Below are 20,557 nucleotides of genomic sequence, written 5' to 3'. Positions count from 1 at the left end.
AGGGGATCCTCCTGCCTCAGTCTCCCATGTAGCTGGGACCACAGATACATACCACCACACCCAGCTAGTTTTTAAGTTTTTTGTAGATATGGGGTCTTGCTATGTTGCCCAGGCTGGTCTTGAACTCCTGGGCTCAACCATTCCTCCTGCCTGTCTCCTGAAGTGGTGGGATTACAGATGTGAGCCACCACACCTGGCTGTTAGCCATGACTTTTAACTATTTCACACAAAAGCCACCTACAAAGCAGCAGCACAGCTCCCACTCCCACTTCTGCAGCAAGAAGCTAGAGGGCAGAAAGCAGCAACTGTCCCAACTCCCAGAAAGCTCCCGGTCTGGCCCAGCCCATCCCAGGGGCACACCTCCTGCTTGCCAACTCAGCCTCCACGCCCTGGTTCCCCTGCAGAAGAGCCATGGAACGTTGTCAATGCACACTGGAAGGTGTAATGTTATCTGTGTTCTCCAAAAAAATCACTGCTCCGTAGACACCAGCACCATGCCCCTAATAAAGGGACTCTGATCTCACCAAACCAGGTGGTCTGGCAATCGGTCTCGTAGGAAGCCACTTAGAGCCGCAGTTGCGGCTTGGGACATCACAAGGTGCTTGGGTGCAGAGTGACATGGAACCCACCAAGGCTGGGGGAGAATCCAAAATGGTAGCCTGGGGATAGACCAGGAGTCTCTTGAGGTGGGGGTGGGAAGGGAGAGTAAAAGGTCAGACAAGGGTTAATTTCCTAGGGATGAGGTCAATCTAAGATCCAGAAGGGGTGGGCCGGGAGCGATGGCTCACGCCTATAATCCCAGCACTATTGGAGGCTGAGGCGGGCAGATTGCTTGAGCTCAGGAGTTGGAGACCAGCCCTGGCAACACAGTGAGACCCTGTCTACAGAAAATAAAAATAAAAAATAAAGAAAAAAGATCCAGGAGCGGGAGCGTGCAGCCACCCTGGGCTGCTTCAAGATTTCATCTGTGTTTGGGTAGAGAGGGAGGAGAGGGGTGGGGCAGAGCACATTTCATCCTTTGTCTTGGGGTTGGCAGAGAGGAAGATGAAGGGCAGGATCCGGGTGGGGATGGCAGAGAGGGGACCAGTGTTGCAGTCCTCTCACTGAACTCAAGCAGCTTGGAAGCCAAGTGGCCTTGTTCTATAATCCCAGCACTTTAGAGGTCGAGGCAGGCAGATCACTTGAGGTCAGGAGTTGGAGACCAGCCTGGCCAATATGGTGAAACCCCTTCTCTACTAAAAATACAAAAATTAGCTGGGTGTGGGGATGCACACCTGTAGTCCCAACTACTCAGGAGGCTGAGGCAGGAGAATCACTTGAACTCGGGAGGCAGAGGTTGCACTGAGCTGAGATTGTGCCACTGCACTCCAGCCTGGGTGACAGGGCAAGACTCCATCTCAAAAAAAAAACTCCTCTGCCGAGAAGGCCACAAAACTCCCCAGTGTTTGGTCTTTGCCACATCCCAAGAAACTGCGCCCCCCTCTGCCTGTCCCCCCGTCCCCAGCCATTAAGCATCACTCGGGTCTTTGAATTGGTACAAAGTTTACTAGGTCATACGACACGGCTCACAAAGCGGTGGGAAATTCCAGTGATGGCATTGTTTGTTGGTTGGTTCCTTTTATCCAAATGGAGACAAGACACATTTCCGCAGGACTGTCCACCTCCCCCCACGAGACTAACAGAATGCAAGACTGTCACGCGCGGCTAGGACTGGTTCCACGGACACACGATTTTGTGGCATTGACACACCACGATGCGATGCCAGGCCACAGTGGGTGCCAGGAGGGGAGGAAGCAGCTAATGCTATGCCCACACTCTCCTTCAGGCAGTGCCCCCGAGAGGGAGGCCCGGCAGTGTCTGCTGGTGATAATACATTTCACACGGGGAGGGGGAACCCCAAGGATGGGCTTTGGAGGCCCAGAAGGCCTGTCAGGTGGTGTGATTTTCCATCTCCAGCCAATAAATAACTCTGTTGGATGAATGCATACATTAGAAATGGATGCCACTACACTTCACACGTGGGGGACCAGGTCGAAATCAAACCATGCAGAGTGGCAGGGCAAGTGAGGAGGGATCCGGGTGAGAGATATTATCAACAGCACACGCTCTATTCTGTACCCTACAATATATACCATTAGTTGGATTTTGCTTTCCTCCCCGCGCCGGCAGGCCCCGGCGCCAGCGTCTCCCAGCACAACTCGCTGGGAGGGTAGGGGGTCGCCGCTCAAAGAGAGAAGTGCTGGAGAGGCAGTAGGCTGGGATCCCGGACTCTTAGCTGCTTGCCTCTGTGCGTAACCGCACGCCCACGGCCGTGATGAGGGCGGCCCCCTTGCCGCTGCCATCCTCAGACAGGAGGAAGGACACGTTACATTTTGGTGACAGTTCCTTCACCGTCTGGTGCATGATTCTGGAGAAGCTAAAAAGGACGAGAAAACAGGAGAAGGTAGTTGGAGGAAGATGAGAGACGCTGGGCCTACCCGAAAACACCAAAGCACAGACAGCCCCCTGACTGGTGATGATTCGACTTAGGATTCTTTGACTTTGTGATGGGTTTATCAGGACATAAGCATCGGAAGTCAAAGAGACTCTGAACCCAACAACAAGGAGGGTGAACACAGTTGGGAGGCAGGCTGCTTAGAAGCAGCTGTGGCCAGTTGAGAATGGCTGGGAGGAAAATGGGCCCACGGTCAATCCCATTGTCACAGTTTTCAGCAGGGAGGCCCAACTGCGAATCCAAACACAACTGCTCTGTATGGCTTATGAAGGCTAGGACATGAATACACACACCCACATCAGAGCCTGAGGCTCCAGGGGGACCTCAAAACCAAGGAGGATGTTAGGGGCTGACATGGATCATTAAGGCAGATGCAAGCCAGCCAAGCACTGGATCGGTTCAAGAGGCTATGCAGGAATGAATATCACCCATCTCCAGCTGCAACCCTGAGATCCCCAGCACCCCACCGTCAACAGCCTGGCCCCCAAAGACAGGAATGCCCTCCAGTGAAGATAGTATCTGAACAAAGGCTGAATCTACATGCTTGTAATTTGGGCTCAAAATGAAGGGCAGGGCCAGGCTGAAGATGCTTGGGGTGAGGGGCTCTCAAAAGTAGTCACTGTCCTTGGTTGGGGACCTATTAGGTGGGCGGAGTGCGGTGGCTCATGCCAGCACTTTGGGAGGCCAAGGTGGGAGGATCACTTGAGCCAAGGAGTTTGAGGACCTACTAGGTGCCCCATACTTTACAGCTCTAATTTCTAGTCCTGCCAGTGGCTGCCACCTCATGAGGAAGATGAGATTTTGCAGGGATTAAGCAATTGCACACAGATTCTAAGTGACGGTGCCAGGGTTAAATCCAAGAGTATGTGGCTCCAAAGCCTAGCTCTAAACCACGCCTGTGTGCTGCCTCAGCTGATGGCAAGGACAGCTATTAAGGGGGAGAGACAGAGGTGAGGATGGAGCAAGACAGATGGTTCCACCCCAAGCCACAGCCATGAGGTAAGCAGGTAATGTCTACACTGAGTCGGGTGAGGTTGCTTATAAGTAGGGTGACACTATGGCCTCATTTATCTGGGATGGTCCTAGTTTGCCTACAGTCCCAGAGTAATAATCATTAGCACTCTTGACTGGCAAGAGTACCCTAGTGTAGACAATAAATAAATAATATGGTCACCCTATTCATAAAAGCCAAGGTTTGAGACGTGCGGTGGATCACAATCACACAGCAAGTGCAATCACATGTCCTTCTCTGGCATGGGGGGTCAGACGCCTGACCAGAGAGAGGCCACTCCCTACCCCTCCCTGCCATGAAGCCCAGGGCCCAAACCGCTCCTGCCCTTCCAAGTCTTAGCAAACTGATTCAGCAGATGAACAAGAGAGTGGCTCTCCTCCTTTCCTACTTTATTTTTTGAAATAGGGTCTCACTCTGTTGCCCAGGCTGGAGTACAGTGGCGTGATCTGGGCTCAACCTCCACCTCCCAGGCTCAAGCAATCCTCTTGCCTCAGCCTCCCGAGTAGCTGGGACTATGGGTGTTCACCACCATCCCCGGCTAATTTTCAAAATTTTTTTGTACAGACAAGGTCTCACTATGTTGCCTAGGCTGGTCTCGACTCCTGGACTCAAGCAGTCCTCCCACCTAGGCCTCCCAAAGTGCTGGATTACAGGTGTGAACCACTGCACCCAGCTCCTCCCCTTTCTTAATATCCTCTCCCCACTTACCCAACACAGCCTCTGGCCTGGCTACAGCTCACCAGGCTTATGAGTGAGCCCACGCCCACCCTCACCTCCTCTCCCACTGCCCAGCCCCTACCTAAGGGGGACCAGGAGGAGTGGGGTGAGGGTCACGTCATGCCACTGGTGTGAGCTGGCCAAGTGAAGCCACTTCTCTGTCTCCCTAAGGATCCCAGTCAAACCCTACAAACTGTTCATTACCTTGTCCTAGACAATCCCTGGCTCCTGAATGCACAGCCTTCAGCCTGGCTGGGCTCCCGCAGGGCATTTCTCCGGCATAAACCACACCCTGATACCCCCTAACCCGAAGGGATCCCAGCAAGCTCTGCGCATCCCAACTGGAAGGCCCACTCACTGTGGATGAAGCTTGTAGAGTGTCCCGTCCACTCCCACAGTCACATTCAGACGGTCCAGTCCTCTGTTCTCGCGGATCTTATCCACAACCGCAGCCATGCCTGCGCCACACAGCTGTGCGGCCCTCCTGGACACCACCCCGCACACCGTCTTGACGAGGATACTGTCATCGCAGGTGCTATTCAGACCCAGCTGCTGGAGGATAGCCCGGACCTGGAGCAGTGCTAATCGGTCACTGTGGGGGACAAAAGCCAGAGGGCTGGAGGAAGCAGGACCCACAAGAGCAGCCTGGAGACCACGTCCAAAGGACGCCCCCCGCCCCCAATCACTGTACTCATCCACAAACAGAGTCAAGGGCAAGTGTTACATGTTAAATTGTGGAGAATCTGGCAAATCTAGCAAAATAAAAATTGGAAAATCTAAACCATTCACTATCTCAACATCTAGCAAAATGCTATTAACATTTTAATATATTTCCTTCCAGTTTATTTTTCCTGGCTGGTATGCTTCTCATGATATGCAAAATGGGATTATCCTTGATATGTGATTTTCCTTCTCTTTCCTGTTTCATGCATTGAGCAATTTCCCACAGCCTTATCTGAGAACAGGATTGGAAACAGCTGCTGCAGTATTCCCTCTAGGGATGCACCATGATTTCTTTAGCCAGCTTGGAGAAATTCAAGTTAATTGCAATTTTCTGCTATTATAAAGAAACATTTTGATAAAGTTTGTTTATAAATCTTTGTGTGCAATTCTGATGTTTTTCCTTAGGATAAATTTCTGGGTCAAAGAGCTTTTGCTACACATTGCCAGATGCCTTACAGAAAATTGTATCCATTTACTCTGTCTTCAGCAGAGTATTTGGCCACACTTACCCTCACTGGAAAAGACCATTTTTTTACAACTTTTGACAGTTTTATAAGAAGGCATAACAAGACTGTAGTTCAATTTATATTATTCTCTATTAGTGAGGATGATCTTTTTTTTTTCCATTTGTTTTTTGGCCATATAAACTACTTCTTATGTCTCAAGACTTTTCTCCTGATATATTTGTCTTATTTATATTAAATTGAAAGAGACGATAACTGGGATGGTACAATGAAGACCAGCCAGGCTTCTTGGAGGACTTACCATGTAACATATATTTTACATACATTACCTTACTTACTCCTCAACCAACCAATGAATGTATGATTATTCCCATTTTAAAGATAAGGCAACTGAGGCTGGGAGAAATTGAGTATTGCAAAGCACACAGCTGGTGGAGAAGAGCAGGTGTAGACCAGACCTGCCAAAGCCCACCATGCCCTGCTAGGCATCTTGTCATACACAGTACAAATGTCTTCCTCAGTTTACCGTTGCCTTTTAAGTTTGATTACTTTTTTTTTTACTTGCAGACACTATGTAGCTATATTTGGCCATTTTTCTTTATGATTTCTTTCTTTGCTATTATGCTTGAAAAAGACTTTCCATACCACTTCATACCCATTAGGATGGCTATTCTCAACTCAGAAAATAACAAGTGTTGGCGAGGATGTGGAGAAACTAGAACTTTCACGGGCTGCTGGTGGGAATGTAAAATGTTACAGCCACTGTGGAAAACAACATGGTGGTTCCACAAACAACTGAACAGGGAATTACCATATGATCCCACAAGTCCACTTGGGGTGCGTACACACACACAAACTGAAAGGAGATACTGGCCACCCGTGTTCACAGCAGCATTTGTCACAATATCCAAAAGGTGGAAGCAAGCCAAGTGTCCATGGATGGATGAATGAATAAACAAAATGCAGTGTGTGCGTGCAATGGAATATCACTCAGCCTTAAAAATAAGGAAATTATGGCCGGGCGTGGTGGCTCATGCCTGTAATCCCAGCACTCTGGGAGGCCAAGGCGGGCAGATTACCTGAGGTCGGGAGTTTGAGACCACCCTGATCAACATGGGGAAACCCCATCTCTACTAAAAATACAAAATTAGCCGGGCATGCATGGTGACGCACGCCTGTAATCCCAGCTACTCAGGAAACTGAGGCAGGAGAATCGCTTGAACCCAGGAGGCAGAGGTTATGGCGAGCCGAGGTTGCACCATTGCACCCCAGCCTGGCCAACAAGAGTGAAACTCCGTCTCAAAAAATAAAAATAAAAAAATAAGGAAATTCTAACACATGCCACAATACGGATGAACCTTAAGACATTATACTAAGTGAATTAAGCCAGTCACAAAGGACAAATGCTGTATGATTCTATTTATATGAAGTATCCAGAGTTGTCAAATCCATAGAGACAGAGAGTAGAATGGTGGTTGCTGGGGTGGGGGGAGGGAGGAATGAGGAGTTAGTGTTTGCTGCGTACAGAGTTTCAGCTGAGAAGATGGAAAGAGTTCCGGAAATGGATGGTGGTAATAGCTGTGCGACTATGTGAATGTACTTAATGTCACCGAACTGTATACTTAAAAACCATTTTGCCTGGGTAAGAGCAATGTATAGGCTTGTTAGGTTTTTTTTGTTTAAGGTTTAATACTTTTTTTTCTTTTCTTTCTCTTTTTTTTTTTTTTTTGAGACAGAGTCTGTCTCTGTCGCCCAGGCTGGAGTGCAGTGGTGCAACCTCAGCTCATTGCAACCTCCGCCACCGGGCTCAAGCCATCCTCCCACCTCAGCCTCCCAAATAGCTGGGACCACAGGAATGTGCCACCACGCCCGGCTAGTTTTTGCGCTTTTTGTAGAAATGGGGTCTTGCCATGTTACCCAGGCTGGTCTCGAACACCTGAACTCAAGTGATTCACCTGCCTCGGCCTCCTAAAGTGTTGAGATTACAGGCATGAGCCACTGTGCCCAGCCTACACAGAGCCTACGTTAGGTTATTATGACCATTCTAGGAAGAACACAGTATTTGCACAATTGCTTTTGTTTTTTCTGACCATTTTTCCTCCTTCTCACACAGCATGCCTTGGAAGACAGCAAAGGCAAGGAAGAAATGTTCCCTGGACAGGAGAAAAGTAGAAAGAAGGTGGAACAACTTGCTGAGGGGCATCAGCTCCTGGGTGGCCTGGCACTGAACCCCAGGCTGCCTTTCAGATAAATCCAGGTGGGCCCTATGTACCCCCAATACAAGTATGTGTAGTGCATCTTTACCATCTGAAATGGAATCCATATGACCTTCTTACACACATAATTTCAAATAAATCAATATAATGCCCCAACATAAAGGATGGATAAAAGGAAAATAAGTAATTTACTTATTTATTGAGATGCAGTCTCGCTCTGTTGCCAGGCCAGGCTGGAGTGCAGTGGCGCGATCTCAGCTCACTGCAACCTCCGCCTCCTGGGTTCAAGTGAGTCTCCTGCCTCAGCCTCCCAAGTAGCTGGGATTACAGGCACATGCCACCACACCTGGCTAATTTTTTGTATTTTTAGTAGAGATCGGGTTTCACCATGTTAGCCAGGATGGTCTCAAATCTCCTGACCTCATGATCCGCCTGCCTCGGCCTCCCAAAGTGCTGTGATTACAGGCATGAGCCACCACACCAGGCCAAGGAAAGTAATTTATAATAAAATTATAAGATTTCACCATGCAAATGCCCAGGGTCTGCTATTCCACAGGAAAAAAAATCCTCAAAAATGGCCAAAATGTCCCCTAGGGTCCCTACCACCCCCATCACAATCCACCAGCCAGGCGACCTCTGAAGGGTGGGCGCTGGCAGGGAAGACACTGCCCACTCACCTCTCGATCTGAGAGAGAAACTTGGTCTCAAAGATGCCCCGGGTCTTCAGCGTCTCAGAGATCTGCCCTCGGAAGAGGAATCCCTTCTTGGTGAAGTCGATTAAGATGTTGCGGACGATTTCACCCAGGTACATACCACTGATCATCTTCTCATACCTGAGACAGGAGGAGGGGCCTGGGGTGTCTATGGGAAGTGGCCAGGAGGACTGTCACCCCTCGGTCTCACGGTCACTCCGCGTCTCTTACTGCCCCTCAAGCGCATCATCAACAGCCATGTGCTCAGCCCTGTGCTCTGCTGCAGAGGCAGAGTGGGAGGACCAGGAAGGACCAGGGAGTCCTCCACTCTCTCACATCAGAAACAAAACCACCAGCATTCATGTCTACCCACTAGACTGGTCTCCCTCCTCAGCTGCCTGCTAGCTCTCAGCCCCAAGGTCACTTCCCCGAGAGCCTGTCCTCCTCCTGATCCTGGGTTCTACCTGCCTGTTTCAGGTTCCCACACACCTCACCATTCTCCTCCTTCACAACACACCTGAGCTCACTGCCTCCCACCACCACTGCTGTAGTGACAGCCCCAAGAGGACAGGGCATGTGTGTCTTTTTCAGCTCTGAGCCCCCAGGGCACAGCACAGCATAGCATAGCACTGGGCCCTCAGGAAAGTGCCCAAAAACTATCTGCAGAATAAGCAAATGACTGGGCTAAGTCTTAAAGGAACAAGAAGACAAAAAAAAGGAAAGTTTCTAGATTTTTCTAAAGGTTTTGCAAATACCCAGAGTACTGGTCAAGCCCACAGCAGAGTGATGAGGCCACACAGGAGGGAGAATTCAGTGACCACAACACACTGGAGGTCAACCTGTTCTTGGGACTTCGAATTTCCTGCCCTCTCCATGCTCAAGGATCTCAAGAAATAACAAAGGATTGATTCATTTCCATGGCACATGCCCAAGCCCAGTGTCCCAAAGCTGAGAAGAGTCCCCTGGAATTTGGAACTCCAGGATTCCTCCTATTTCATGTGGTCCATGGAAGAACATGAAACAGAATGGAATCACAGAGGGGTGGGCCACCACTACGAAGTCCCACCCAGTCCTTCTCATTCCACCACAAAGACCACCCCAGTTTGGTGCTGACATGTCCTTAACCCCTTCCAACACTTGCTGATCCCCCCGCTTTTTAACCAAGGGGGTCTTACTATTATTGTTGTTATTATTGTTATTAATTTTTAGTAGAGACAGGGTCTCAACCCTATGTTGCCCAGGGTGGTCTCAACCTCCTGAGCTCAAGCAATCCTCCCACCTTGGCCTCCCAAAGTGCTGGGATTACTTTGATGATAGACTGCACTCAGCCCAAAGGGGGTCTTAGTTCAGGTCATTTGGTAGGCGACAGCATCAGCTAGACTTGAATAGCACGGTTCTTCACTATACTCATTTTTTAGTTACCATCTCTTTATGGTACTATTGGTTCTCCCTCTTTTTCCTCCTTCATTAAATGTCAGTAAAGACCTTAAAGGCCACTGGGCACGGTGGCTCACGCCTGTAATCCCAGCACTTCGGGAGGCTGAGGCGGGCCAATCACCTGAGGTCAGGAGTTCGAGACCAGTCTGACCAACATGGTGAAACCTGGTCTCTACTAAAAATACAAAAACTAGCTGGGCGTGGTGCCGTGCACCTGTAATCCCAGCTACCTGGGAGGCTGAGGCAGGAGAATCACTTGAACCCAGGAGGTGGCAGTGAGCTGAGCTCGCACCACTGCACTCTAGCCTGGACAACAGGGTGAGACTCTGTCTCAAAAAAAAAAAAAGAAAAGAAAAAGACTATAAGGGCTGGTTGCGGTGGCTCACACCTGTAATCCCAGCACTTTAGGAGACCTAGACAGGCGGATCACCTGAGGTCGGGAGTTCAAGACCAGCCTGACCAACATGGAGAAACCCTGTCTCTACTAAAAATACAAAATTAGCTGGGCGTGGTTGTGTATGCCTGTAATCCCAGCTACTGGGGAGGCTGAGGCAGGAGAACTGCTTGAACCCGGGAGGTGGAGGTTGTGGTGAGCCGAGATCACGCCATTGCACTCCAGCCTGGGCAACAAGAGCAAAACTCCACCTCAAACAAAAAGAAAAACAAAAAACTGTAAGCTGATTCGAAGAAAAGCACTAAGTAAATAACAGCATGGGTGGTATTTAGAAAAGGCAAAAACCTTGAGGGGGCTAGGGAGTGACTCATGCTGGGTGCTGATCCAGCCCTTCTTTCTGCTCCTAGGGAGACAACTTGGACCAATTCATCCTGGCCGTGGCAGAGAGGATGGCCTGATTCCTGGGGGCTTGAGACAAAGGGCAGACACTGCCATTTCAGACATGGTACCTGAGACCTGAGCTGCAAAGCTCCACATGGCCACTAGGTGGTGCAGGAGGCTCACGGAGGAAAGGACGATTGCGACAGGGCCTCTGCTTCACACCAACCTGCCGCCCAGCCACCCTCACCCACCCCCTTGTTATTCTGATGGGAAAGGAACACAGCAAGGGGACCGGAAGGCCAGAATCCTCCAGGCTAAAAAACAGTCACAGGCAGCCCCTAGACAGGCATCAACCCTGGGCCATCTTGTACCATGTTGGGGGTCTGTCCTCCCTGGTTCTCTGCTGTCCAAAAGACAAAGGTCAGGAGTGAGCCAGGGGGTCCAGTCTTGAAACCTCTGTTCAGACCTCTCCTCCTAGAAACTTCTTCCACTGCAAGTGGCAGAATGCAGCCAAGTGCTGCCCCCACCCTGACTGTGGGTGTCCTCTCCACCAGGCAGGGTTACCTTTGTTTCCCAGCATTTAGGGAATATTCGTCCACCAGTCTGTCGTAGTGTGTCCTGATATCATCCAGACACCCGTTGTCCCCAAAGGCCCCCCACTCCATGTTGATGCACATCTGCCCCTGGTCCCCCTCCACCGTCTCCACGTTCTTCATCTCCTCCATGTAGCAGGCATTGCTGCCGGTCCCTGGAACACACGAGGGGGCAATGAGGAGCGGTGGCCTTGCATTTGGGGGTCTTGCAACTGGGCCTGGGGTCTGGGGCCTGAGGTTCCACAGGCAGGGGGCACGTTTTTTGTGATGAACAAAGTAATAGTTTTTCTTTCCCAATTTTGAAATGGAAAATTTTGAAATGTAAATGGAGAGTCTGAGCCACATCACCCAGAGGGCACCTGCTTAGCTGACTTTCAACCAAGAGCCAATGTGTTCACCCGTCCAGGCAGGTTTATGTTTATTTTAATAGAAGATGGCTTTATAGCAAAGAGATGGAGCATCAATGGTAGAGGTTTAGGCAACATTCAGACCAGAAGAAGAAATATATACGTACACACACAACATCATGCACACATGAATATACAATATATACATGCCTATATATATGCGTATAAAATATTAGGGGATTATCTTCTATCATACCATGGATATTCACTTATTTTCTTTTTCTTTTCTTCAAGACAGGGTCTGGCTCTGTCACCCAGGCTGGAGTGCAGTGGCGCAATCTTGGCTCACTGCAACCTCCGCCTCCAGGGCTCAAGTGATTTTCCCACCTCAGCCTTCCAAGTGGCTGGACTACAGGCACCACCATCATGCCTGGCTAATTTTTTAAAATTTTTAGTAGAGACAGGGTTTTGCCATGTTGCCTAGGTTCATCTCAAATTCCTGGGCTCGAGCTACCCTCTCGCCTCAGCCTCACAAAGTGCTGGGATTACAGGCGTGGGCACCACGCCCAGCCCCACTTATCTTTTCTCAACAAGGATGGTTGGTTGTGGACTATGCCTGCTCAATAAGCTTTCCTACATACCTTGGGATGAAGCCCACAGTTCAGGGCAGGACAGTGTCTTCAGCATTTCAAGGGGGGCTTTCAAAAGCAATGGTTTTTCATCATTTTTGTATCAGACCTTTGAAGATCAGAGGATTCTTCTGTGAAAAAGGCACCTTTCTCTGGGTGGACCCACACACCGCACACATGCAACCTGGCATATGTTTGCCAGGGGCTCAGGAATCTCTGACTTCCATTCCTGAACTCCCTAGAGCAGAGTCACTCAAAATAGAAGGACCACCGACCGTTTGCTGTTCCAGCCCATGAGGAGCTAAGAAACTGAAGGCAAGCATCCTGCAACTTTCACAGCAATTTTAATTGCCATGATATCCAAGCTTGTGGTCACTGAACTTGCCTCACTGAATAGACTGGACATTTAAAAACCAATCAACTAACCCAGGAAGAGTGCTTCACACACATACTTTAATATGCACCTGGATCACCTGGGGACCCTAAGAAGCAGATCCAGATTCAAGAGGCTAGGGCCAGGACCTGAGAGCCTGCATCTCTAACAAGCTCCCAGGATGATGCTAATGATGCACCCGGGAGCACCATCCACCCATCCAGGGTGGGATGTAGGTGAACTTTCATCGGGAGGGCACAAGACACACCCCCTGGCCAGACCAAAAGGGCTTTGGTAGTTTTCATCCCCTTTGAAGAAACTTAAGTAGAGTTCAAAGACTGTACAGTTGGATGATTTTTGTTCTTTGTTTTCTCAGCCCCCTTTTCACCCAAGGTTAAAACTGAGAGAAGAGGAGCTCCAGAAACGGAAGATGATGGGAGTGGGAGATGCAAAGAAAGCCAAAACATGGAAACCATACATCTTGCCTATGGAAATCCTGAGCAAAGAGATCAATTGATGGAGGAAAGAAAAAGTAGCTATGAAATGTAGCTGGAGCCTGGTGCCAGGAAACGGGCGGGCCTGACCTCCCAGGAGGGAAGGTGGGGCCTGCAGGAGGAGGAGACCTGCTGTGTCACTCTAGCTTTGCATTTCATACCCAAGCCCATTCATAGAAAGAAAGGGAGGGGCTGGGTGGAGAAAGCCAGACCCCAAACAACCTTTCCACCAGCAGCTGCTCCCTAGGTTTTTTAAAATTTCAACAGAAGCGAAAAGTGGCTTAACAATGAATGAAAAGTTCTTCCTGGCACCTGGAAGGCAGCCTGCTGGGGCCTCTTCCCAAGCTCTAGACACTCACCAAGTGATCCAGTAGCAGGGGTGCCACTGCTCACTCACAGGCAGAGTCCGCAGATGTTGGCTAAGAAACTCCCTGGGGTCTTTCCCAGCATCCCCTGACGCGAGGAGCAGGGCCAGCAGGACAAATGGTTTCCTCATAGCCCAAATCAATATGCTTCAGGAATTACGTGCTCGAGGCCCAGACCCCTAATGTGTTTTGGATTACAAGGCAACAAGCTGCAGAGACAACCCCTCTGCAACCCCCTTCAGTGGCTGGGACCATGCGCACACAGTGGCTGCTAAAGGCAAAATGGTGCCCAAGACCATCCTGCCCCTTTCCATGCTCTAAGTGTGGTCAGCATGGGAGGTGCTCTCTACTTCCTTTCCAGCCCCAGACTCCCTCCCCACCCCATCCCCCTGCAATACCTGACCAGAGCCCCTCCATACAAGGCCCATAGAGCTGCCATGTTTGCCAGGCCCGCTCCAGGTACCTGTCTCCACTCAAGCCAAGTGAGCCTTTTGGGGCCTCATTCCTGAAGAGTTCAGTTCTTGACAGTCTGATCATAAGCAATGTGTAGCATTATGGGTGTCTTAAGAAAGGCCCCCCCACCTCCCCCCGCCAGAGACTCTGCTGCCTTCGTCCAGCCCTGAACTCTGGAGCTGGTCAAGAAATGATACTGACAGATAAGACTACCCCATACAGAGGACCAAGCTGCTGGGCCAAGGCCCCACAAAACGGGGAAACCCCAGCCTTCCCTTCTGCAGGGAAAGAGACCTTCCAGGACACTCACCAACAATGAGTCCAACCTCACAGGTGGGCTCCTCATAAGCACAGGTCATCATGGTGCCCACTGTGTCGTTGACCACAGCTACCACGTCCAGGTCAAATTCCTTTGCAAAGAAAGGGACACAGCTTTAGGAATAGGATCACTATGCCTGGCTTGAATGCTGCTGGTTCTGTCTGTTGCACTGCAGTCAGAGAGCCACTGGTCATCACCTAAGATGGTTTTCTTACCAGCCTACAAAAAGGTAATGAATGTTCCTTCACAGACTAAACCCCTGCTATTAAGGATATATCTGAAACATGAGATCTAAGGAAGGGAAAGTATTCTACCCATTTTACAGATGATGATACTATTAGAGGAATCATAGAATAGGAGAGACAAGGGGCAATGGTCAAATAGCGTCTTCCCTTTGGAGTTTAAAGCATTATGGCCTTTCAGAGGGCAAAATGGAAAATATTAAACTCACTGCTCAGATTCTGTCCTTGAGAAATAGTCTGCAGGTGCACAAACGCACACATACAAGGATATTTACTGCATGACATGCAATAGTCAGAAAGAGGAAACAATCCAAGTGAAGATCAAATGGGCTATGTACAAGGCAATTCAGACACATGCTGGAATCCTACGCAGCCAGGAAAAAGAATGAGGTTGATCTAAATGCAATGATGAGGAAGGATACCTGTTTCATATTAAATCAAAAAAGCAATTTGTCATGTTGTATATATGGTATAATTCCTATTTTTAAGTGAGTGTGTGTGTGTGTGTTGGTATATGCATGGAAAGCAAGCTAGAAGAATTAACACTAATAGTTGTGAAGCAGGCAAAAATAGATCAGCAGGTATCCTTTCTTATTTAAGAGACAGAGTCTTGCTCTGTCACCCAGGCTGGAGTGTACTACCGCAACCACGGCTCACTGCAGACTCAACCTCCTAAGCTCAAGTAATCCGCCCACCTCAGCCTCCTCAGTAGGTGGGACCACAGGTTGTGCACCACTATGACGGCTAATTTTTTATTTTTTAATTTCTTATAGAGACGGGGTCTTACTACGTTACCCAGGCTGGTCTCCAACTCCTGGGCTCAAGCGTTCCTCCTGCCTTGGCCTCCCAAAGTTCCTCCTGCCTTGGCTACAGGTGTGAGTCACTGCACCCAACCCGCAGCTATATTTTCAATGAAATATTGTAAGTTGTGTAGCATACCCTTCCAGATGCAACTCAGCCCTTTTTCTTTTTTTTTCTATTTAACTGCAAAAGACAGCAGACAAATCAGCCCTCTTTCAGACACTCATTTCAGCTTCCCTGACAGCCTAGTGCCTAGGTATCTGTCTGCTCTTTAGACTGTTATTTGAAGTGTTCTGTTTTGTTTTGTTTTGTTTTTTAAAGTTCTTACTTTGCTCAGTGTAATGGGATTTGAAAAAAAGTCAAAAGAAAAAAATTTAAAACAGTCTCTTACTGACTCCCTCATTAATTAATGAGTTAAATTAAATCTTGGGAATTTTTCATTTTATATTTTTTCAATGTCCTCCAGCCAAAGACCACGAGAAACACACCTGTAATCTAACAAAGTTGGGCTTTACTGACTCATTGCAACACTGGAGAACACACCCCGGGGGCATCTTGGAAAGTGGCTTGGTGTGGTGGCCCATGCTTGGAATCCTAACACTTTGGGAGGGTGAGGCAGGAGGATCACTGGAGCCCAGGAGTTCAAGACCAGCATGGGTAACATAGCAAGACCCCACCTCTATTTAAAAACCCCAACACTTTGGGAGGCCAAGGCGAGCAGATTGCTTGAGCCCAGGAGTTGGAGACCAGCCTGAGCAGCATGGCAAAACACCATCTTTACCAAAAACACAAAAATTAGCCAGATGTAGATGCCCACCTGTAATCCCAGCTACTAGGGAGGCTGAAGCGGGAGGATCGCTTGAGCCTGGGAGGCAGAGGTTGCAGTGAGCCAAGACTGCTCCACTGCACTCCAGCCTGGGTGACAGAGTAAGACCCTGTCTCAAAAAAGGAAACTTTAAAATTCTAAAAATTTTTTTTAAAAAAGTTTAATTTGGATCTGTATCTGTGTTGTGGTTTGGGGGAAGGTTTAAAGAAGTGGGGCTTTGCTCTGGATTGGATATTGTCAGGAACCAGGGGCAATTCTATGGTTACAGACTGGTCTTATTCTTGTCTAAATCCATCATGGTCCCGGACGGAGTGGCTGTGTCTGATGTTTCTGCTCTGCAATTGTTTGTGGACTCTGTGAAATTGTTTGTGTTCCACAGGAGAACACCAAGGCCTAACTGAGAGTGCCAGGCTGTGCCTACCTGTCAGGGGCTGCTTCTCTCTTTTTCAATTTGTATGAGAGTCATGATTTACCTTTCTAAAAAAATAATAATAATAATCTTTTAACAACACAAACCTATGAGCCCTTATTTTATTGCGGGCAGTGGAGTCAGGAAATAGGGAGCTTTTCTTGGCCAGGTCACATACTTCTGTATTGTTAGAATTCTTTTTTATGTATTTATTTATTTATTTATTTTGAGATGGAGTCTTGCTCTGTCGCCCAGGCTGTAGTGCAGTGGCGGGATCTCAGCTCACTGCAACCTCCTCCTGGGTTGAAGCAATTCTTCTGCCTCAGTCTCCCAAGTAGCTGGGACTACAGGTGCGCACCACCATGCCTGGCTAATTTGTGTAACTTTAGTAGAGACGGGGTTTCACCATATTGCCCGGGCTGGTCTAGAACTCCTGACCTCATGATCCACCCGCCTCGGCCTCCCAAAGTGCTGGGATTACAGGCATGAGCCACCACGCCTGGCCTGAATTCTTTACAACAGGCAAATACACTTTTTAGAAGCCCCTAAAACAGTAAAGATTTTTAAAAACATTCTTTTAATAGTTACCTCTCTCCTTTTTATCGCATCCCTTAGTAAGGTGACTACATCGTGGCCCACGCAGTCTGTTGCCTTAAAACCCTTTGTCCACGTGATCAAGATTCCCTAAAATAAACATAAATAAAATAAAATAAAACATAAAAAGCACCAGGAGAGTCCTGTGTAATTAACCTGGAAGGGGAGAACACAAAATTCCAACCCTCCCTCCTGAGTCAACAACTGCTGAGGGCTTACAACATCGGAGACAGAGTTCAAACATCTGAGGACAAACCAATAAAATATGAATAGACCCTCCTCACCATCCTCATAGGGGTCTGAAATAATCCCACTTCACAGATGGAGCAAATGAAGCACATTAGGTAAATAGCAATGTCTAAGTTCACTCAGCAGATGGCAAAGACGGCACTCAATACTGGACAAGAGCCCAGATCACCCGATTCCAAGCCTGGTGCTGCCACTGGCATAACCAGCTGTACAGAAGAGTCTACTGACACTATAACTGAAGGATCCTAAGAGTTTAGTAATACTGTGCCTACCTAAAGTACATTTTAGCTTTCACTGGATTGAAGTTAAAACACTTCCTGGGGAAGAAAGTACACTGGGTGTGTGTTGACTATGATGAATCCAAGGTGAAGGTATAAGTGAAATGCTTTAAAAACAAACAAACAGATCTAACTCCTGAGCTCTAAAAGGGTTTCAGAAGAAAAAAGTCCCAAGTCAGCGACATAACTGGATTAACTGGTTTACAGAGGTAGGTGACCCTACCTAACTCTCCTAGGGCTGCTCATTAAGCCTTAAACCCGGCCTAAGACCCACCTCCAGAACTCCTGCCTGGTCACGTCTCCACCTGTGACACCCAGAGCTACCTACAGCTCTTCCAGCGTGATAGGCTGGGTCTTGCCTCCGTGACTCTGCACCATTGGTTCCTTCTGCCCAGAATCCACTCCCCAACCCTGACAGCATGGAGCTGGAGCCGCTGGTGTTAGGGACTCGGCTCCCCCACTAGACTGTGGCCTTCCAAAGGACAGGAGCTGTAACCTTCAGCTCTGAGCCCAGCCAATCAGTAGTCAGCAGGTGCTCAAGCTCTGATCCTGGACCCTGATTCATCCCATATATTGAACAAACATTTATTATCTCCTCTGACTGGACACTGTGCTAGGGCGTGCAGGGATACAGGTCCTTGCTCACGGAGTCTACCACTAGCAGAAACAAAAGACACTAAGAACTAACTGTGTAAGAAGTGTTATAAGCAAGGCAACAATCAAATGAACAGGGGGCACAGAAGAGGATGAGGTTCTTTTTTTGCTTGGAGGACCAGAAGGTTTCCCAGAAAAGGTGACGCTTTCAAAGAGAAAAGAAGAGAGAAGAGTCTCAGTATGCCCTGCAGCCTGTGAAATAAAGCCTGGCTCAACCCACTGTGACTGTGACTGTCATCTAGGAATGACACTGAGGCTGGAGAAGGCCTCAAGGGCCAGCCCACCCAGGCCACAGGGGACTCAGTGCTGCCCGATCACTGAGCCCTCAGAACAGAGACTCACCGCGTCCAGACTCGTCTGCTGGCAGGGAAATGAGAACGTGAAGCCCAGAGGCATCCTGGGGCCTTTGATCCCCATGTAGTCCAAGAAGTCAGAGATGCAGGAGACAATGTGATCAAACAGCTGCAGGGGAAAAGAAAGGATCGCCCGTGCTCTCTGTGGTTTTAATTTTATCAGTGCACATGGACCAAAGTGTGTATACACACACACGTAGGAAAACACACCCCACACACATGCAGAGTGAGCCTCCTTTTCCAGAATCTTCTCAGCCACCAGAGTGTCACAAGCCAGGCATGGCAAAAAGCATCTGGTGCTTCTGGGCCACAAAGACACAAATCCATGTGGGCATCCCGTGGCGGATTTTGGTCATCACGTGACTGCCGGTGCCACTGGCCGTGTGTGCAGTGCACATGCACTATGGTTTTGTAATCTCACCTCTTCCCCAGTGCCCTGCATGATTTCAATAGGAATGGCGTAGATCTTGTTGTGCATTTCCACCGTTCTCTTTTTCCCACTACGGATTTTCACCAGCAGCACACGGAAATTGGTTCCTCCAAGATCCAGGGCCAAGAAGTCACCATTCTCTGTTGCAGTCAAAAGCGTAAAGAATGTCAAAAACAGCTAAGTGCCTCTTGGCAGCCAGTAACCCCAAGATTCCAGACTTTCAAGGGGAGAACCCCATAGCAAACATAGAGGAGAAGCTGCAACTCCTCCCTTTAGGACACAGCACAGACTCAGAGGAAGAGTGGGCACCACATCTCTGACCACCACAGACTTGGAGCCACACTGGGAGGAGAGCATGTGAGTAAACCACCTGTCACAATACACAGACTTCACCAGGGCTGCAACAATGAAAATCTCCTACAAAAAATAATAATTTATGTCAAGGTGTGGGGTATTTGCAAAAACAGCTGCATCATTCCCTTCCCTGCATGTGCAAAATCCTTCTTTGCAACATGACTGCAGTTCCTCCCACTGAAACATGGAGTCAATTTCTCCTCCCCTGGGATCTAGCCCAGCCCTAGGATTGTTCAGGCCAACAGAGTGTGGCAGAGGCAAAGCTGAACCTATCCCCAGCCTGGGCTTCCAGGAGGCTTTGAAGTCTTCCCCTCTCCCTTGCAGCCCTTGCTGCCACCACTTGAACAGCCAGGTGGCCCACTGAAGGATGAGACACAGGGCCAGGGGCCCCTGCACCCCAGCTGACAGCCAACTGCTGGACATGTGGGGAAGGGCGTCTGAGATCTGCCTCCCAGCTGACTCAACAGCTGACTGCAGATGCAGGAATGAGGCCGGCAGAGGTCAGCCAAGCCTGGCCCTGATGAGCAGAACTGTCCAACTGACCCACAGATGCATGAACAATAATAAAGCGTGGTTGTTTTAAGCCACTAAGTGTGAGGGTGGCTTATAATGTGGTATTAGGTAACTTACACATAGGACACATTCCTGTCACAAACATTCATTACTCCAAGGACCCACCTGAAAAGCTCTTCAGATTCCCCATAATGATCAGCTCCAGTGAAAACTACCAAGGTTAGCATAAAGGGTTGGATTTTGTTCTACAATTTGCCTGAATGCGAAACTCCCCAGGCCCTGAATGCCTCATGCATACTCTATCAAGATTTAAGAAGGGTACACTGAGTGTTTATCCTTCTGCTGGCTTTCCTTGGCTTTGGGAAAACCTAATCAGTGCTGTGGGATTTGCCCAGCTTTTAAGAACACTTCTTTTTTATTCATTTAATTTTTTTTGAGACAGGGTCTTGCTATGTTGCCCAGACTGGTCTTGAACTCCTGGGCTCAAGCAGTCCTCCCACCTCAGCCTCTTAAGTAGCTGGATGACAGGCGTGTGTCACCTTGCCCAGCTAAGAGCACTGTTCTGAGCAGGGCTGTGGTTTTAGAGATAGCACTTGCCTGGGAGGTCTGACCAGGAAAATTAAACTGCCCTGAGTCACACACATGACAAATCAGTTAATAAAAATGGAAAACAGAGATGTGAGGGAGTTTCTAGCTCTGGCAAAATCGTGCATCACCAGTGTGAAGGCATCCACTGGCGAATCCAACCTCC

General features: G+C 48.8%; 1 protein-coding gene across 6 annotated transcripts in view; it reads right to left on the bottom strand.

The window, feature by feature from the left end:
- Positions 1-1,525: 1,525 nt before the first annotated feature.
- Positions 1,526-20,557, bottom strand: part of HK1 (hexokinase 1) — a 133,863-nt gene continuing 114,831 nt past the window's right edge. For all 6 annotated transcript variants that reach the window (XM_055092928.1, XM_055092926.1, XM_055092925.1 and 3 more), the window contains 8 exons: positions 18,931-19,079; positions 18,499-18,618; positions 16,970-17,065; positions 14,095-14,194; positions 11,095-11,278; positions 8,304-8,459; positions 4,582-4,815; positions 1,526-2,416 (listed from right to left, as the gene is read on the bottom strand). In XM_055092928.1, the coding sequence (XP_054948903.1) occupies positions 2,272-2,416; positions 4,582-4,815; positions 8,304-8,459; positions 11,095-11,278; positions 14,095-14,194; positions 16,970-17,065; positions 18,499-18,618; positions 18,931-19,079 (1,184 nt within the window). In that variant the 3' untranslated portion in view covers positions 1,526-2,271. The remainder of the gene's footprint in view (positions 2,417-4,581; positions 4,816-8,303; positions 8,460-11,094; positions 11,279-14,094; positions 14,195-16,969; positions 17,066-18,498; positions 18,619-18,930; positions 19,080-20,557) is intronic.

Source organism: Pan paniscus, chromosome 8, assembly GCF_029289425.2.
Source record: "Pan paniscus chromosome 8, NHGRI_mPanPan1-v2.0_pri, whole genome shotgun sequence".
Taxonomy (NCBI): domain Eukaryota; kingdom Metazoa; phylum Chordata; class Mammalia; order Primates; family Hominidae; genus Pan; species Pan paniscus.
Note: the sequence above shows the minus strand (reverse complement) of the source record. Positions and strands in the feature narration are given on the sequence as shown.